The sequence below is a fragment of the Phaethon aethereus genome, assembly GCF_964289735.1.
Source record: "Phaethon aethereus genome assembly, chromosome: 8".
In the NCBI taxonomy this organism is placed as follows: Eukaryota; Metazoa; Chordata; class Aves; order Phaethontiformes; family Phaethontidae; genus Phaethon; species Phaethon aethereus.
The window spans coordinates 24892550-24913271 of NC_138584.1; the positions used below are offsets into that span (position 1 = coordinate 24892550).

Below are 20722 nucleotides of genomic sequence, written 5' to 3' on the forward strand. Positions count from 1 at the left end.
AAAAGACTCATCTAAAGGCAGGTAAAGGGGAATAGAATCAAGTGATCAATTCTGCAATGTGCTTGTTAGGTAATAGCAGAATTGAGCCAAAAGACTCATCTAGAAGCTGACAAAAGGGATCTAGAGTCAAGTGAGCAGTTCTGCCATGGACTTGTTAGATAATGGCAAAATAGAGCCAAAGGACATACTTCTCTGGCCTGTTATAATAAAAACATCACCTCCCTCACAGTTGAATATTAATGGACAAACCTAATTTGTTTAAATTGATTTGTGTAAATCAATAAGTAGGTAGGCATTGCATCAGCAGTTTAGATGATTCAGCTCACCAATGTGAGATTCCAGTTTTCTGTCACAAGTGAAGAGTAAGAGCAAATATCGTGTATTAGCCATGCTAATTTAATGTCTTGCATATTAGAATAGCTAAGCAGGCAGTGGAGAGATTATGAATATATAGGTGTTCATGTTGCTGATGATTTGCATCAGAGTTCAGCAGTGCCCTGTATTTCTTGTCCAGAAGGAGTATAGAGATGAAGGTGCCAAGAGAATTCTTCTCAGAAGTGGCTGGATTTGTTGTGGGATTGCTTGCCTTTATAATTGTAATCAATTATTAGCTTGAAGGGAAAAGTTGCTGCTGCTTAGTATTTGTTACAGAGCACTTGAGGATAGCAGTGGGGTGCTGTCCAAGGCTAGGATTAGGCATCTGCAAGACAGAAGGACTGTGGATATATTCATGACTACACTTTGGGAAACCAAGTAATATCCGTGTGTATTGTGTTGGAGGAATGGGTATATGTTACTGACTTTATGCCTAGAAGTTGACTTACTTCTTGAGCAAGTTCATGTGCCTTTTTGCTGCACAAAGAATGTGAATGTGGTCTTGCCTGCCAAGGTAGCTCTTAGAACCTCTAGAAAAGTCAATTCTATGGTTTTATCTGATAGGTTATTTTTATTGCCTGAGCTGCCTGTTGTGCTCCATAAGCCAACATGGCTTTGGTGCTTATAAGAAATGTAGTAGATTATTATAGATATGATTATATTATTATGATATTATTTAAAATAAAATTTTTTTTTACTCTTACTTAATACTTATTCATGGAACCTGAGTAGCTGAAGCTAAGGAAGCAGTGAACACCACCAGGTTAGTGAACTGTTTGGGACTAAAACAAAAAGCTTTATCACCCATCAAGACCTTGTTCCTGAAGAACCACAGTAGCTAAATAGGCAGGTCATGCAGAGTCTTAGCATTTTAATTTCCATATCACGTGATGCTCTTTGAAGGAAGAAGTGGAGTGCATGGTTACTCAAAAAACTTCTACCTTTTTGCATGGAATTACAAAAATCTGTTTCAGGTGAGGAAAATGCACTCTTTTTTTTTTTTTGATGTCTTGGTAGATGTCACTCTTGGCTGTAGGAAGTTGATACTCTGTGACATCTCACTGTAGTGGAAAGATCTGAAGGCCTTGTTTGGTTTGTAATGAAGTGGCTCTGTTGTTACCTTTAAAGCATGCTTTAAAACATGGTGGTTTTTGTTTTTTTTATACTTGCTCTTCCTCTAAGCTGTGTTTTTTGCCATAGTGTATTATCTAATTTACAGCTTAGGTCCCATGAACCCTAAAACTAGTAATCTGTTAGAAATTATTTTCAAATGTTCTGTTGTTATAAATACACATTACAAGGCAGTGAGGGAAGAGGGTTCCAGACTAAAAAACCAGCAATAATAAAAAAATCTAGCTGTCTAGCTTGTCAGTTTTTTGCTATTTGGAATTCCTCTAGCATTAATGGAGGTCCATTATTTACATGGAAAATAAGATGATGCTCTGTTTCTTTCCAGGAAAAAAATCATGCCTTTGCTGTTGTAACTGCATTGTAAATATTTTCATTTTTTGTTATACATCTAGTAAACAATTTAACAATAAAATACTTTCTAAAACCTTTTAGGTGGTCTGGATTTTCATGAATGTAAAAGCAAGATGGTGCTTTAAAACATTCCACTACCTATTTAAATTTCCAGAAGCAGATAGCTCTGTTAAGGTTGGACTATGGGGGGTTTAAGATTTTTGAAATGTAATTTCTGATTTGTTTTCAGTCACATGTCTTCATGAGCTGTCGCTATAGGAAGATTTTCTCTGATGGCTTTCACTACATAGTGTGGCAAGTAATCCACCATAAACATTTCAACAGCACAAAGCCAAAATAAGTTAGTTAACTACTAAATTGAATGACACTTGTATAATTCTTTTTGTCCTTTAATGTGTCATGCTAGTATTTCTGAAACTTGTTATAGGTGTTTGGCATCTCATATAATTCTGCTAATAGTAAAAATACTTAATAGTTCAAATAAGAAGCTGTATTTCAGTGCAATTCCGTTATCTGCACATTGTTCAAACATCCAGCAATCCATTCAAGACAGATTTTCAGCAACACTTAAATTTGTTGCTTATATGAGGCTACATTCTGCTAGCCCTAATTTCTTGCAGTGACTGTGAGCTGTCTTATGTAAGTTAGCTCAGTATACATTATGTGTGGTTATCACTTTGATGCGTTAGCTGCTAGCACATTGGGATTTTTTTTTTTTTTTTAAAGATTTTTTTAGGTCCTGCCATCCCTTGTTGATTTTTTTTCCTATTGGATTTGATGGAAGATTTCACAGACCAGTTTGTCTTCCATGACAGAAGAGAAAATACAGAATGGTTACAATGGTAAACAAATGCTGGCCTGCAGCATATGGAAAGCAGTTTTATTAAAGACTAAATTATGTGTGCAGTTGGACCCAAACTTGAGACAGTTTGTCTTCTTTTCTTAATCCAGCCAAACAGAAACTAAGTGCAAAAGGTACATCCACTAAAGAGTGAGAGGAGTTCAGTACTGTCTGTGGGATGAAAACTTGTGAAAATTGTAGCTGCATTTCAGGAAGCTTGAAGAGCTTTATGAAATGTAGTACTTGTCAGATTGACTAATGATTCTCAAGCATGTTCTTCTTTTGTCCTTCAAATAGATATCTGTCATGCTTTGAGCTCAATAAGAATGATTTAGAAGAAAAAAAAGTAGTTTTCTAAAATGCCTTCTTGGTACTATGTATACTAACTGGAACTTGATACTGCTGATTATGCATGTTTTTTTCGTGGCACTGAGTCTTATACATGTGCAGAAGGACTGCATAAACACTTGATTTGTACTCTAAAAATGGTTTAAGTGCAGATTCATGTTTCCAGGAAGGCTATCTTGCTGTGCATGCTGATTTCCAGTTATTAAACTTGAGGTTTGCTTCTCTTTACATTGATGAGCATACAGCTTAGATTCATCAAATTGCCTTTTTCTGCACTCTTTCTTAAAATACAGTTACAAAGCAAGTACACAAACCAGCAAAACTGCATAGATACCTTTGTCCTTTATGTGGCTTTCAGAGCTTTCTGAGGGAGCATGTACAAGACCCAAAGAATTCAACTCCACTAATGCAAGTAAAGTGTTAAAGTCTTGGAAAGGCAAAACTGGAAAAGAATATGTAATGGAGACTTGTGGACCTACTTAGGGAATAAAATGCAGTCATAGGCAGTGAAATGATTTAATGTCTTGCATTGTTTTTTGATGTTTGTTCTGTTGATCTCCTGGTAGATACATGTCCTCTGTTCACTGAGGACTAGCTGAGAGGGCTAGCAACAGCTCTTCTTATGATTATATTTTTTGCCATTTGAAATGGAGTGAGACCCCAGTTTTATTTTAAGGAAGCTATTGTAAGGCCCCAGAGCAAGAAAATGTCATCTCAAAAATGGAATGCTTAATAATTAAAGCAGATTTATTAGTCACTAAAATCACACCATTTGATCTTTAGGGTATTTACAAGCACTTTATTATCATAAACGTCGCATTTTAATATGGAGCCTTAGAAAAGACCTTTAAAAGGAAATCAAGTGGTCAGGACTGATGTTAAGCGTTCTGGACAACACCAGAAGATCAGAGAGTATAAATAAATAAAATACAGTCACTGTTTTAGAGGAAAGCTTTTAAATTAGTTGTATAGTTAATGTAGTGACTGTAGGCATTTAGATGTTTAAACGTTTAGGCATAGATGGATTCAGTGATGTATTAGTAGCAAATATGTCTGTCTTTGTTTTATGAAATGACGTGAATTGGACCTGTGCAGTGTGAAGATGGTGGCAAAAATACATGACCCTGAAAGTTAAAACTGTGCATTCAGTTAGTTATTTGTATGCTCTTTGACCTTTGCATTGATCCCTGTTTTTAGGACAGAGGAGAATCTGTTTACAGCATTGTTCTGACAGTTTAGCAGACACTTTATCAGAAGTTCTTAAACCTAACAGTTGGGCATTGTTTTTGTTATCAAGCAGAAGGGAAGAAATACATGTCTTGTCCTTGAAAAAAATTTGGCTGTTGTTTCTTTGGGACGGAGCTAGATTGCACTCCTTGATGAGGAGCTTTTGTGCCAGGCTATAGAGACTCCATTTCTTTGTGCAGACATTGATAGGAATTGTGAATTAGTTTATCTTTGTCTGACATTTTATATGATTTCTGTTAAGAAAAGCTAAGGATTAAGCATTTGTTGTGTTTCCAAAGGTTAACCTCATTTCCTTTAGGTCTAAAGCCATTGGTAGTATTATTTACAGTCTGATAGTCAAATGATAATTTTTTCCCCATTCTATACATGCAGATCTGCTGTTCAGTTTGAGGGAAATACTTTCTCAGGGAAAACTTCACATAAGTTCTTATTTTTGCTGTGCATTGATGTGCTTATTTCATTTGTGGTAGCAAGTGAGAAGATTCCAGATGGTTCGTGGAGACAAAAATGTTGATGCCAGAGGATTGGAACTTTCACTGTCACAAATGAAAAAAATATTTAGTATTTTTTCATGCTGCAAACAGCAATCTTCCTCAGTGATGATAATGCCAGATTAAAATGTATCGTGGTCTTTCTTCATCATGTGTATGAACAAATAGTGTTCTAACTCTTAGCAGAGTGCCTTGTTAGATTTTATTTTGCTACTAATACCTGTCTAACTACAGATGATTCCACTGCTACTACTATTCAGATCATAGCTGTGATATATAAAAGCATCCTTGGAAAAAAAGTAGAGGATTCCTGTAGTGTTTTCTGGTTTCATGCTTTTCTTTCTGTGCAGCGTGCACTATTCAAGTGAGCCTTAAGTGAGATCAGGTCTTAAAATTGTATTGCACATCTGTAAGTAGTCATTGAACGTCTGATTAGAAAGGCCCCTTTAACGCACTGCAGCGGTTCCCTGACAAAGTTCAGTTCATGAATTACCTTTTTCTTTTCTTTGTAGGCAGCTTCATCTGAAACAAGCCTTGGAACAGCAGTTGGGCCTGGATTTCTCTCTTCTAGCCCCCTTAGCCTTGGGACAGTTTTTTAAGGGCTATATCTCATACTGGACCAACAGAGACTTTTATTTGAGGCTATACTTCAAACTTAATGATTTTTTTTCTTTGGAAAGTGCTTTTTTGAAAAGAAGATTGGAACTCTGCACTATTAGTAAATAAGTAATTTTTATACAGCATCCACATTTTAATACGCTATTATTGTACATTTGACAAACTTTGTATTTTCAGCTAGTATTTAAATTTTAAATACATTTTATTTGTGCCTTTAGACATAGAAAATTCATATTGTTTTGTGCTGAGAATCAAATATTAATACAGATAACTCCTCAGTTTTTTAAATGTGATCCAGAGCTTCCTGTCTGTAATGTATAGAATTAGATGAAACTCTCTTCCAGGTCCTATTGCTATGAAGCAATTGTTTGTTTATGTAAATTGAATGAACTTGTAACCTATCCCTAGGTTGTATTCATCTCTGTAAAAAAATAGAGGGAGTTTACATTCCTAGTGAAAATGACTTGATTATAACTTTGTTTATAGGAATTAAACAGAATTTACACAGGTACAAGCAGGTATGTTATGTTGTTTTGCTCTTTCCCTGTGAATGAGACAGTGAGACAATGTTTGTAATGTGAACAAAACTAAATATAGTTGGAGATCTGAAAGCTCACTCATTGAAAAAAAAAAACCCAACATTGGCATCAGTGTTGCAGGAAATCAAGGCATCCTGCAGAATGTTCTGATAATTCTCCTCCTTTTTATAGCCAGTATGAAATCATAGGTCTTTTTACACGCACAGCTTAAGATGCAGCTGTGTTTCTGCTGCTGTCTGCTTCCTTAAGCAGTTCCCATTCTAGTCTTTCTTACAGCATAATTGTAATGAAAGGTGCTACATTCAGTGTTTTCTGTGTAATAAATATCTGAGTAAATCTGTAAGAAACTGGCAAACAAGAAAACCTTTGGCTTGTTGGTGCCATGGATTTAGCAAAATCTAAACATACATCCTCTATTTGACTATATAGAATCTAACAGACAAGAATATAGAACATAAATGAGTATTTGATAATGTGTAGGATGCTAGAGAGAACTTCCAGTGATACTAGTCAGTAATATTGGGACAAATCACATGCTTGGCACATCTGAGTTTAATGGAAGAAAATCTTCAGGGAGATGTTATTGATGTCTTATAACACCAAATTTTATTACAAATAACATATTTTGGGTCATAATTCTTTTAATCCTTATAGCAGACAGGATTCTAATGTACAGATGATGAATCAGAGTTGTTCATGTTTGGTTTTTTTTTAATCTGGCTAGGAGTCATTTCCCTGCTCTGTGTGCCCTTTTTATGTTTGAAATGTTCATGTTAGAATATCAATGATAAAGGAATGATATGGCCTTTAAGTGCAGTGTCTTTGTTCAGACTGGTTTTGTTTTCAATGTAACCAGTGAGCATGTAGTGGGGTTTTGAGTCTTGATGTATTGATAGTGGTTTCTTTGAGCTTTTATGAAGTTTGATACAGACTTTAGTAGAGGCTCTGTTGCTTTTTCTTCCCTAGATGAAATTCTTTTGGCTTTAGGCATTTACAAACTGAATTCAAGAATTGCACTACCCTTTTGTCTCTTAGTATGTAGTTCCTGAAGTAGGATCAAATACTTTGCTTGTTTAAACCATTGTGATGCTATTTATATTTTCATATAAGGACCAAACATTCAAGCTGGTATTATTTAATCAGAAATTACCTTGTCTTCTGGACTGTGGTTCCATTAGGAATAAAATGATTCTGCATCTCAATGATCCTCAGAAAGGGGGTGTTAATGTATATAGTTGTAAATATTTAGTTTTTCTTTTTAACAAGCTTTTTTAATGCATTCTTGCAGCTGGGAATGCTTGGCAACGAAGTTAACAGCTTGAACTTCCCTGGTAAAACAACATTAAATCTTCTAATTCATTACTTCTATTCAAACATGCCTTGGAGTTCTTTCCTGAACAGTTAACAAGAAAAAAGTCTTCCCATTGGAAGAACAAGATAAGGATGATGTATCTCATAGTATAGGTTTCTGATAGTATGTCTTCCAGGAAACATTATTTTTTTCTTGTTTGTTTTGTTTTTAACTGTGGGATTTTTTTTTAATGGAAGAATTTAAATTTATAACCTTTCTGTCATCTGTGCTATAACTACAGATGAGTGTACAGAGGAAGCTATAGGTATTCAGAATGTCAAATGGGTTCATGTTACACTGTATAACTTTATTGAAAACATCACCGTGGCTATCATCACTAATGCTTAGCTTTCCAGTCATTTGAAAACTTAATATTGACACTAAGTTAAATTTATATATTTATCTTTGTAGGAATGTGGAATTTATTTCAAAGTTCTTCAAATAAATCTATTAAAGAGAAAAATATTGTAAAAGTCTTTTCTGTCCTTAAAATACTGACACTTTTATACAATGTAATATATTCTGTAAAGCATTTATCTCTTGTTGATGTAATAAACCAATATATTATAGCCTCTTAAGAGGCTATGTTGACTTAACGTAATTTTCCTTGATTCTGCCGTCTCTGACGTTTTTCAGGATGCTGCTGGCAAGTACATGATTTAAGCAGATACAGTTAAGAGTCTTAGTTGTAAGTTCTTACTCAGCCTACAATTTTGGTTACATTTGGGCTCACCTCAGCTTCCTGGTAAACTGCTGGCCCTCTTCCCTCAATATGTCATGTCCAGCCTAGAAAGTTAAGGCAAATTTCAGTGCTAAATACTAAAGCATAAATACTATGATTCCATTGTGTTAATTGCTACTTATATAGAGATAATTAGTTTGTGATCTGTAATCTAGGCCTTTAATTTCTTTTTCTGTCTATTTTAAAGTATATTAGAGCAGACCTAATGACAGGATCAGATGTATCTTTTGTTTAGGGGTATGTACACACATTATATAAAATGATGAGGAAAGCTTGAGAAGAAAGAGAATGCTTCTCAGATATGTGCACACAATTCTGACACAACAGGCATTTATCTTTTAAAGGACAAACAGTATTGTATTAAAAAATAGAAAATGCAGCTTTCAATGTTGACTACTTTTGTTGCTTTAAAAAAATTCAGAAAGTGTGAAGTTATCCTTGAGTTGCGTTACTCATTGGTTATCTTCCTTACAAAATCAACTAATATTAGTGTATTCTTTACCAAATTATTGTATTGAGTTTTCATTATTTTCTTCCTTCGAACAGTTTGCTAGAATTCACTTCCAGATGCCCTTAGGTTGTTGTGCTCATTAGGCTTAAAAAAAAAAAAAAATTCTCATTTTTCTTCTTAAGGGATTACCTGTTCATAGAAAACTTTTTGGTAGTTTACGCCCTTGCCCCAGCAGATAGTTCAACATGTTTTGACCTGCAGATTTGAATATTTGTTAGTCACAGTTGAGTATTTTTGTTTTTTGTAGAGATCTCTAGGAAATACATATTTTTGATCAGTTATAACACAGTTACATGTATGGAAGCGCTCCTTTTTATCATCTGTTATGTCTTAAATATAGGCCTTGAAGTTTTTTCCTAACATTCATCTGTTGCTGATCAGTCTTGCTGTGTGGTACTTCATCTGGCAGTGCAAGGAAGTTCTTTGACATGCATCCACACTTCACGTGCCATTTGTAGATTGTGCTGTGTTATTCTCTTGCAGTGCCATTAAATGAACAAGGAAAAAAAAAAAGCTGCTGAAAATCATTCCAGTGCTATATGTGTTTGTTCTTTTATTTCTTGCTTGTATTGCTTGGGAGGCTTTTCCTGTGCAATGGAATGGAAAAGATGACTGAGAAGGTTCCTTTTAGCTGTATTCTGAAACTAACAGGTCAGGATTTTAACGTGGGATATTAGTATAATCTTACACATCAGGAAGCACATTTGGTTTCTTGTCTTTTGTCTGCACCTGCTTTTGCAAACTGTCTGGTTCTACATTTTGCTGAGTGTAATAGCCCCTATGTGAGATTTCAGGCAAGAGAAACACTGGTATGTATTTCCAGTGCCACAACTATTTTAACTGTTTTTCTGTCCAAGTGTGGTAAGTGACTGAGCTGAAAAATGCAGAGCCCCTCACTATTCAAGAAAAGCTTTGGCTATTCTTCTTCATATCCTACTGTTTCAAGTTATGTGAGCAAATTTTTGTATATCTTTGAAGGGACTGATAAGAATAATCTTTACCTAGTCAATCAAGATTGTTTGTATAACACTTTTATCTTCAGCTTTAAGCTTCGCAGGATTCAGCTGGCTGTTTGAGCCTGATTTTTATCTAGTGGCAAAAGACACAAGGCCAAAGTAAATTAAGTTTTTTTCTATCACTTTTGAAAAGAAATTAAAGGAGAGAGGCTTATAGTCCTTTTCACACTGTGTGAGCAAAGTGTTTCTGTTACGTGCTTACTAATGCTCTCTTTTCTAAAGCTGCAAGAATTTTTTCTTTTCAAAAGTGGAAGTGCAGTCCTTAAAATTACTGCAGTTTGTGCTACTTAATCTGTTCTTCAACCACTTAGTAAAATTTTGCTCTATCATTGCAAAGAGTTTCTTTATCCATTGATTTGGAATGTTATGTAAGATTTTTCTGTCCTTTGTATGTGTTGCATATTGCTTTGGGGCAAGGAAAGATCTCTTCCTGTGGGTTTTTTTTCCTTCCTTGTTTAAGAATGGTAAAATAAACCACTGCTATTTCCATGTAGTTCATCTATGAACTGCAATACTAAAGCTGGGTTTTGATAGATGAATGAAATAAATTACAGTCTTATGAAAGACAACTATTGTTAGGTTAAAACTTTCCCTCTTCATTGTTTTTCTGACAGAATATAGGCATAGCTCTTAGAAAAAGAAATTTTAAACTGGCTATGTTATACTTAGCATTTTTTAAAACATAATAAGCTGTCTCAGAACAGTACACTTTTTTTTTTAATATTTGAAAAGTGAGTTTAACTATATAAAGCTTCAGAGTGTGATTGGGGTCTCTTTCTTCAAAACATTCAACAGCTATATAGTCTTCTGGATATTACGGAAGTGTTTAATGTGCTTAACAAAAAAAAAGGGCTTATGAAGACTTTTCCATATGTAATATGTACCAAGCCTATCGCCTGTAGAAGACAGCTTAGATTCTTTGGTGAATGTGGGAAGCTGTTACCTTTCCACTATTCGTTTTATATTACTCCTTTTATATCTTTGTGGTACAAGTCCTGGTGGGGAGGAGTTGCTTCAGTTGGGGACAGCTGTTGAAGAAATGCATATGGAATGATGTTGTGAGAAGTAGCATGTACCATTGGGTTGACCTGAAAGGTGTGTCTAAGCAGGATGTTGCAGCTGAGCAGATGTTGTGGTAGAAGCAGGTGTGCCCTTCAATGTTGGTGCTCCATGTGCTACTTCACTCGGCGTACTTCTGATTTAGGTATTATCAGATCTAAAAAGCTTGTGTACTGTAACTCAAGAAGAAATATTAAGAATTTGTAATTATTTTTAGAGATAAGAGACTCTGCATAGAGGGGAAAGGGGAAGTGTAGGGAAGAGGCCACATTCTTTGGTTGCTAGGAGTATGCGAATGTCTATATATTGGGTGGCAAAAAAGAGATGTAAAATACAGAAATTGCTTATAACATGACTTAAAGTACTTCTGTTTCTCACTTCACTGCCTTTCCTTACTTTGGTGCCGTGAATGAATGAATTCTGTTTTTTACTTGCAGTTCACTGAGAAACATGGATGAGACGTGTGTGTATGTTGGAGGAGAGGTGAATGTGCACCTTGGGAAGAAACCCCAAACAAACAAAACCCCCAAAACACAAACCTACCAATAAACAACCCCAAACCTTGAACAAAGAAGTCTCAGTTAGAATCCTTTTCTTCATGTTAATCTTGAAATTTTAATTTTAACTGCTGATGGGTATTCTTCTTAATACAATAATTCAAAATTGTTTTTGTGCACTAGTGTTTTGCTGAATTTTTTTGAAGGCAAAAGAATACCTTGTTTTTCTCCCTGGAATGAAGAGAAACTCCAATTTTCTTACATGTGATGATTTTTTTTCCTTTTGTTGATTTGGATGTTAAATTAATTGTTGACTTGGAATAAAATTACTAGATTTATTAGACATTTGTTAGTGAGGGAAGGTATAACTTTCAAGCTAAGGACATCACATTAAACCATCATGAAGACATGCGAGATGTTTGTGAAAGGGAAGTAGCAGCAAAGCAGCAGCTGAGGAAATTCTGCTTAGCCTTTTCCCTGTTCTGTGGGGCTCTTTCCTGCGTCCCCATCCCCAAATCATCTTTTCTTTCAGTAGCATCTAGTGTATAGGGCCTTTCAACAGGGTTACGACTACTTTCAGGGAAGTAGATAGATATTGAAGGATGCTGGGAACATTTGTTGGAATTGAAGCATAAGGAGTGTGAGAGGGTAGGCTGGGTGAGATTTTTAACTAATTTGCTTGTAACCTGGAGTGCTTGTGTTTTGTGTGGTGTTTTTTTTTTTTTTTTAATTTTTTTGATGTATGGCAATTTCTGACTGCCACAGGTGGGAAACACATGACGGATTTTAGATGTTACAGACGTTTAGGATAGGCCATCTTAAAAGTGTGTGCATATATATTTCTGTGTGTCTACTTACAGACATGTATACACACGTAACCACTCTCTGCCATCCCAAATAGAAACAGTGAAGACTTTTTTTGTCCTTGGCCTCTGCAGCTTTCAGAGGCATGCTGGGGGACTGCTAATGTCACAATTTAAAATCATTTAGCTTACTCCCAAGTACAAACAGAATGTGTGGTAGACCCTAGAATCATTTAGGTTGGAAAAGACCTTTAAGACCATAGGTCCAACTGTAAACCTAGCAGTGCCAAGTCCACCACTAAATCATGTCTCCAGGTGCCACATCTACACACCTTTTAAATACCTCCAGGGCTGGTGACTTCCACCACTAAATCATGTCCCCAGGCGCCACATCTACACACCTTTTAAATACCTCCAGGGCTGGTGACTCCACCACTTCCCTGGGCAGCCTTTTCCAATGCCTGACAATCCTTTCGGTGAAGAAATTTTTCCTAATATCCAATCTAAACCTCCCTGGTGCAACTTGAGGCCATTTCTTTTTGTCCTATTGCTTGTTACTTGGGGAAAAAAAGACCAACACTCACCTTGCTACAACCTCCTTTCAGGTGGTGATAGAGAGCGATAAGGTCTCCCCTGAGCCTCCTTTTCTCCAGGCTAAACAACCCCAGTTCCCTCAGCCACTCCTCATAAGACTTGTGCTCTAGACCCTTCACCAGCTTCGTTGTCTTTTCAGCTCTCCAAATGACAGAAAAACAGAAGCATAGGCTGATGGAAATGACTGTCTTCAGTATCTTTGTGGAAAAGGTCAGAGACAAATGACAGTGTGAGGTTCTTTGCTCCACGATTTATATGAGGAACCTCAAGATTAAAGCAGTTTTCAGCTCAAGCAGTTTTCTCTACCCCAGGTCACTTGTTTTTGTGCCTCTCCCCACTCTTGCGCCAACACAACTGTTTGCAGCTGTGTGATGAACTGGATAAGTGAACTGCAAGTTCACTTCTGACCTACTTTAAGTTACACAGGTCTCTCTCTTGATCTGGTTTAGACAGTGCGGCGACTGAATGTTTAACTGTAACCAGAGGAAGAAATTGTAGTAGTGCGGTACCTCTCAACCTGTGAAAGGTACATCAGTGAAGCAGATGCAGAGCAAAGCATTCCTGTCTCTCAAACAAATAACAAAGTTATTTACTATTATGAGGTGCCAAAAGATTTCATGATTAGAAGGAGTTGGGGTCTAAGAAAGATCGAGAATGAGTGACTCAGAGCTAAGTGAGGATTCTATTTTAAATCCAAAGTCAGGTTTCTTTCATGTAAAACCACTTTATTCATGTCTTTCCTTCTCTCCCACCCCCCAGCCCCCCAAATATTCTTGAAGTTTACAGAGTATGTAATCCTGGTCTGGATTTGACAGTTTGAGGCATAACACTGTAGACTGAATAGATTTAAATTAATGACTTCAGAAATAAATTTTGACTGGAATCTGCAAATTTTAATTAAACCCCACTACTGGTAGATTAATTTTTTGATTTAAACATGATTTAAAACTACATTAAACCATGTGTTATGTATCGTGCAGGGAAAGTATTCCTTTCAGTTTATTTTCTGCCTCAGATGAGATTTTATGAGGGTAAGTGTAGCATGGAGTGCTGTATAGCTAATGAGAGCCATTTGAAATAAGATGGAGCAATCCATTAAGACATGGAATGTGTTGCATTACTGCAGAGAAGGGAGAAGTTGACCAAGTTCATCTATATAGGCTGTAATGGAAAGTGTCACATTTTCTTCAAATCCATGTACGATAGCTATGCTCATAATTCTTCTTTGGGTGTGACAGTTTGACACCTCCAGAACAATTAAATGCATGAGAAAAGCACTGTGGTTGTGCTTGCCACTGTTCTACCTACTGCTATTTTGATTGAAAGTTTGCTTTGAAAGGAATTTACATGTGTGGGAGTGTTTCTGACAAATACATGTCTAATTTTGTTTATAGTAATAGCAAAGACATTACACAAAGGGTAATCTCTATCCTAGTTATTATTTAGTGATACATGTGGTCTTGTAGTAGAGCTGTAACTCTTGGGTTTTGGGTTGCAATTAGATGTTGCAACAGTTTCTTTATAGGTGTATTACTCATAGGCTGGATGGAGTAAATATTCAAGAAACTTGGAGAAAGTGCTCTTTGTTTAGCAGGAAATAGCTTGAATCAAAGCTGAGCCTGATTTTTCAGTAGCCTCTTTTCCTATATGCTGTAGCAGCAAATAACTGCTGTAGCATAATTGTCTTTTTCTGACTATTATTTGTTATATTCCTTACAGCAATATTGTTCAAGGGGTGTATTTGACTGGGATCTTGTGATGTGCTTTCTGCATAGATATGTGACACAAAAGAGGGGGATTTACACTTTTAAGTTTGGTGGGTTTTTTTCTGTGGTGTTGGGATGTGTGTGTTTTTTTTAAACAGTCTCATTTATACTTTGGGGATTGTGTGTTTCAGAAAACAGGTACTTAGCTGTCATTAACAAACTTCTGCTTGTTTTTCTTTGTACAGGAGATGATAACAGAGTCCACTCCGTTACGCTGCAGGAAGCTCAGCAATCCTGACATCTTTTCATCTGCTGGGAAAACCAAGCTCCATCGTCAGCTAAGTCAAGATGACTGCAAGCTACGAAGAGGCAGCCTGGCAAGTTCTTTGTCAGGTATGCCATTTTGTAAAGACCGTATTCATTAGTATTAAAGATGCAGTATTACTTGTTGGCATAACAGTTGTAATAAAAGATACTGAGAAGTCATTTCTTTAAAACTGGAGGTGACCTCTTGGGAAGGCATACAAAATTTTATGTAAGAGAAAGGTGCAAAAAGAGATATTAGTAGAGAAGAGTGAAAAAGACTGGATTTGGAGTGAAATTCTGTTTATTGCTCAGAGTGAAAAGCAGCTAAGATTTGATCTGCGAAGTTAAAAGAAGGGAGCAGTGGAAGTGTAGGCAACACAGTGATGCATTTTTACCTCTTACTTTTAAGGTCAGCACTGACTGTAGGCTTGCCGATACTTTGCCATATTGTTTCTTACTGGGAAGCTGACTTTGATATTACGTTCAAATTATTATTTAGTTTCTTTTTGGCTTCAAAAGCACTATAGACATTTGTGATTCAAAGTAAAAATCCTGCTTACTAACTAGATGATTTTTTCAGTTTGTGTAAAGTTTGGTTTTTTTCTTGTGAACAGTCTTCAGTGGTGTCAGAGAATTTAGTTTGTCAACTGTAGAACAACGAAGCGAGCATAGTCTAGTAACTAGCCCAAAAATGGAGGACCAACCTCAGTAGTTTTCTTTTTCAAAGACTTCGTATGTGGGCTAGGGGATGGTTTCACAGTTGTTTAAAGCTGGCGTGATCAGTCTAGAGTGAAGTAGCTGGTCTGCCTGAATGCCACTGCTGTTTTGTAGGGTTAAAACTTGCAGCCCATTTCCTCCCTAATTAGGCAGACTGTTTGTCTATTTGCATGTCAGTGCAAGAACAAGAAGGGTTGGAAACTCTCAGGTGAGAGGGGAGGAGGTTGAAACAACCCGTTTTGGAAGCAGCATGGGCTTGACTTACATGATTGTGAAAATACATCCAGTCCAGGTCCCTCCATCCCTTACCAGGGGAAGATAAGTATTGTAATGATTGAGGTGCTAGGTGTAATAGAATTAAAAAAGCAGTAAAGTATGCACGTTTTGTTTTGGCTTGGCCTTGTCTTAATGTTTTATTTGTAATAAGTGGCTTGTTTCTGAAAAATGGAAACACTCATAATGTTTTGCACTCATGTAAGTTTGTTCTGTAAGGTAGGTTAATCACTAGAGGAGAACAGAAGTTTATTAACTACACAGCTGTTGGCCATTACAGTGGCTGAAGATAGTACTGTAGTTTGGTGGGTTGGTTTATTTGTTTTTTTTCCTTGGGTAGAAGTAAGCAAAGAAAAGTATATGGGAGGAAACAGGAAAACTGGAGTAGTTCTGTTCCTTTTTTAAAAAATAATTTTTCTCTTTGGAGATAACATTCTTGTGAGTCTTCTGTTCTGGAATGATAATGTTCTCCAGAACTTGTTGCTTCATCCTAATGACTTTTCAATCTACTATAGCCTGATTCAGGAAGGAGAGAAGAGACCAAACAAGATCAGTTTGACCTTATTGTATAAAGGAAATGGAGATGTTTAGATATATATTTTTTAAATGTGGGTGTTTGGAATGTATGTAGGACTTGAGGCATGGCAGGGAAAGGCTTTAGCTTCAAGCTCCATCCCAAAAATAATTCCACATTATTTTGTAACAGAAGGAAATAATTTTAAGGAGTATAGATGATTGTGCATGCAAACTTGTTGGCTTAGATTTGACTCTTGATGAAATTCTGTCTTCCTGGATTCAGATTTTGTGGAACTAAAATGAGATATTGATAATTATATCTTAAGGAGATTGAAAGCAAGAATAATATTTAAAGCACTGGCATTTTGAACTGTTAGGATGTGTTATGATTTGAATTGCTATTATAGGATATCTTTGTTAGTCCTTTGCTGAGATAAATACAGCAATGTAGATTTCTGTAGTTTTAGATCTCTGCAGACAAGAGGAATCATTGTATTTACACATAATCTTGAAAATGAGCAAACCATGAAAATCTTGTCCACAGCTGTAAGCAGCTTGAGTGGGACTGGGAAAAAGGTACTAATATGCTGCATCTCTGTTTGCTAGCCGAAGTTGAGCCTTCTCATCTCTCAGATGCTTTGACTCATTCTAGTAATGTGTACTTGGCCCATTGCTTCTAACCTTCACAAAAAATTAACATAAGCAAGTAAGAAAAAAAAAAAAAAAGGACACCCACCCCCATGACTCCCACTCCCTGTCTCCCCAGCATCATGGCTAATCATATTATGTGACAGTCTTCCAAATATTGTAGCCACTTTCATGTAATGAATGTAATATTTCGTGTCTGATTCTAAGGTGAGGTTGAATTTCCAAAATAGCTTACTGCTTCTGAGAAAAAAGTATTTTTCTGCAGTGTATGTGATTAAAGATGTAGACTCCTTCCTGCTACTTATTGCAACAAATGTGGTTGTCCCCTGTGATTCTTCTTGTAGTATCTGAGCATGTAGTAAACTGTTGAATGCAACTATCTTCACTATGCTTGAAAGGGAGGAGTGTGTGTACTTTAGTCTCACAGTCCTAATTTTAAGGAAAAGAGGTAGTATTCACTCACATTTTGCAGATGGTGAAACTGAAGTACAGAGGTTGACTGACCAGAGTTACAGAGGAAGTCATCTGGAAGCTAATAATGGAAGCCAGATTTACAGACTTTTTCGCTTATGTGTTTTTAACCACAAGACTATCTTTCTTCTCTTTTTTTTTTTGATGAATGACATTGTACATAAAAGGAAACTGTCAAGCTTGATGGAGTCAAAATATGACCTACTTTGACTTTGGTTCTTTCTCATTGTGGAAATTTACTGCTTGACATTTTTCAAAAGGAGTGTTATATTGACTAGAAAAAAATTTATTGAGCAGATCCTTTTAAGTGATTAACGTACTTCCTGCAGTAAAGTACAACAGTGTGAACTTGTTGAGATAGGAACTACTCTTCTCACTGTTTGTGTATGCGGCATGGGAGATTAGCGTCTACACTCATCAATCAGATACAAGGGAGACTTGGGAAAGCTACAGAATGTTTTGCTTTTAAGATAATATGATATTGCTGAACAGTGAAATTTTTTAGACAGAAAATATCCACCCATGGTTCAAAGCAAAACAATGTTTAAACATACACTATATTCTGATCACAACTGCATGAAATCTACTGCTGAATGTTCCAATGGTAGGGGAAGGTGGGGATGTCTACATGGCTAAACTATTTAGAAGAGGTAATATTTTACAGTTATGAATGTATTTTCGTAGGAATTTTTAACATTACACTTAAGAGATTTTGCAACATTAACATCACCTCTCCGTAGCGCAATAAATTGTTTTAACTGTTAGCAAATATTCTCTTTAAGCTGTGTGAAGTATAGAAAGGTATAAAGAGGTAGAAGTCTTTTTCTCAAGGTTTTAGATTTACCCATTACCTCATAATGTAAACTATTTTTTTTGGAAATACTTAGTTATCAAACATATTGAATTCACAGGTAGTATGCTTTTACCAAATTCTAACCTACCAAAACCTTTAAACTGCTTTTTCTTTTATTAAATGCTTTTCTTCCACATGCAATATTTGTTTTCAGCATTGTACTTTGAACTTGCGAACTTGTTTAAAAACAAGCTGATAGTTTTTTGGTTTTGTTTTTAAAGGAAAACAGCTACTTCCCTTATCAAATAGTGTCCACAGTGGAGTGGGACAGACAATATGGCAGCCACCTGGAGATACCTCAAACCTGGTCCGCATGAGAAATCAGTCCCTAGGACAATCTGCTCCTTCACTTACTGCTGGTTTGGTGAGTGAGTCTTAGAATACTCATGATGATTTTGTGCTATAAAAAGTGGTGTGATCTTGTGCTTTAGTTTTCACCTTGCTTTCCCTGCTCCTGCTCAGTGAATGCAGCATTTTGTTCCTGTGGGCCCTTTTTAGGTTAGAGGGTGAATTATGAGGAGTGTATGTTCATCCTGCTTTTGACAAAAAGCAGGAAAAAAATGTGTGTGTGAAGAATAATTCCTTCTTGGGGAAGCTCCTTCTCAATGCTATTTAAGCTGTCTGATACCCAAAGGAAAATATCACTGCAAGTCTAGGGAGATGAGGGCATTGGAACTTGACCATTTAAAACAAGTTTAATTGGGAAACAGCTTTCTGAGTAGCTACCTCTTACCGATTTCCTTAAAGAATGGCTAAGGAGATGAAGCCTAAAGGGATAACTCTCCAAGGAATTGAAGAGCTGGAACTGACAGCTGCTCTTTTGCATAGTTTCTGTCAAAAGGTTTTGGTAAAGTGATCATACTTTTGAAGGATGTTGCAGCTGTTAAATTAGCATTTTCTAAGAGAGTACTTTGTATGGGGGGAAAACTCAAATGGCTACAGTCAAGACTGAATTGCAAACCAAAAGGAACATACATTTTGTTCATGGATGTTCTTTATTACCTCTAAATATCTAGAATCACTGAAGTGCAAGGAGAATAAAAAATATAAGAGCAGGAAAAAATAGTTATTTGTGAGCAGGCATATATGCAACAGAAATTGCTGCTAAATAGTAGACTAAAAGCAAACCTAGACTCTTTTTTTGCTGAACTTCCATGGAGTTGCCTGTATAACAAGTTTTACTCAACTGAGAAAATTTTGATGTTGCATATGAAATGCAACACCAATAACTTACTTTAAAATAATTCAAAATTCTCTGCTTTCTAATTAAAACAGAGGAATTCAGCTATAAATCCAGCATTTGTCCCTCTGGGATGGTGTTAGATGCTGAAGTACATAGTCACTTTCCTATCTCTGTATACTTTATGGTGGGCTGTATGATAATTACAGTTGCAGTTAATTAAGCCTAGAAATTAGGAATTTGTATATGAAGTAGGCTTCTAAAGCAATGACTAAAGAGCTGGTCACAAGATGAACAGCTAATTAAATGCAGTGAGTCCTGGGATCTTGGAGCTAGTTACATGTTTGCAGCTGTTTTAATATGCTTGTGGTATTGAAATATGTTTCACAAATTAGAACAGCAAAAGGTCTCTTGCCAGTATAATTAATCTCCTTTGAAGAATAGCTCTATTAAGAGATGAGTAGGTTCGGTAATGCAGAGTATCATTTTAAGATGCCAGCCTTGATTGCTAGAGCATTTAATTCTTTTATTATTTGTTATAATACAATAGCCGGATAGCTAGAGAGAAGTGGCAGTGTGGTACAGGAAAGCCAGAATACTCAAAGCTATGTGCATTGCTTCTGCTCCCTCTTTTTGGCACTGTAGGTATCAGTGGATATTCCTTTGCTAAATTGCTTTGCTGGCATTCAGTAATGTGGTGGTTTTACTTTCTAACCACTACCTACAGATTGTTTGCTGTGCTTAAATAGCATTCTTTTCAACTTTGAAAGTATTTGCAAAGCAAAAAGATAAATTAACAACAGCAAATCTATAGAAATTAATTTGCAGCTTCTCAAACAAGACTGATAGCTAGCCTGCTTATCAGCAACAACTCAAGAACTGTAAATACATCAAATTCTAACATGCTAAACCACATAAGCACGATTGATTGTTAGACAGAATCTTTCAGCTTGTACATGTGTGATCGTCTGAATTAATGGGTCTGCATGGCAGATGCCACTAGATCCTTGACTTGAGAAAAAAGCCAGGGCAGCTGAATGCTGAGTGCTGTCATTGTGGAATGACGGATGTTGATCTGATCTGTGTGCCTTCTAAATATATGTGAGGATTTCAGAGGATGACCTTCAGTTGATCATCTACTCTTAAGACAGATGGCTTTGATTGTAGTAGATTGAATTCTAGTGGGGAGCATCCTATTTAAGACCTAATTTAAATCCCTAAGATAGCCAAGGAAATAAGCAGAGAAGAAAGACATAATGCATCATTGTGGGCACCTCAGTGGTGTTTTCTGCTCTCAAGATCCAAATACAGTAAAAAGAAGGGCACAGGGATTGTGTATAAAGTGTGTGTGTAAGGAACAAAAGGATAATAATGTGGAAAATCTCTTATGACTTAGTTTGGGGGTTTATTTGTCCAACATCTTGATCTGCAGGCACCCTGTTGCAAAAGGAGTTAGAACTTGGACTGTGTTTTGAAGGCAACTGATGTGAATGATCAGGTATATGGATGCATTCTCTTATGAAGAAAGGCATGAATA

The 20722-nt window shown here is 36.3% G+C and overlaps 1 protein-coding gene across 1 annotated transcript in view; it reads left to right on the forward strand.

Annotated features, from left to right (window-relative positions):
- Nucleotides 1-20722, forward strand: part of MAST2 (microtubule associated serine/threonine kinase 2) — a gene marked incomplete at its 5' end in the record, with an annotated part of 192007 nt that overhangs the window by 7697 nt on the left and 163588 nt on the right. Inside the window, 2 exons of the mRNA XM_082003300.1 lie at nt 14467-14614; nt 18227-18369. Of these exons, the coding sequence (XP_081859426.1) occupies nt 14467-14614; nt 18227-18369 (291 nt within the window). The remainder of the gene's footprint in view (nt 1-14466; nt 14615-18226; nt 18370-20722) is intronic.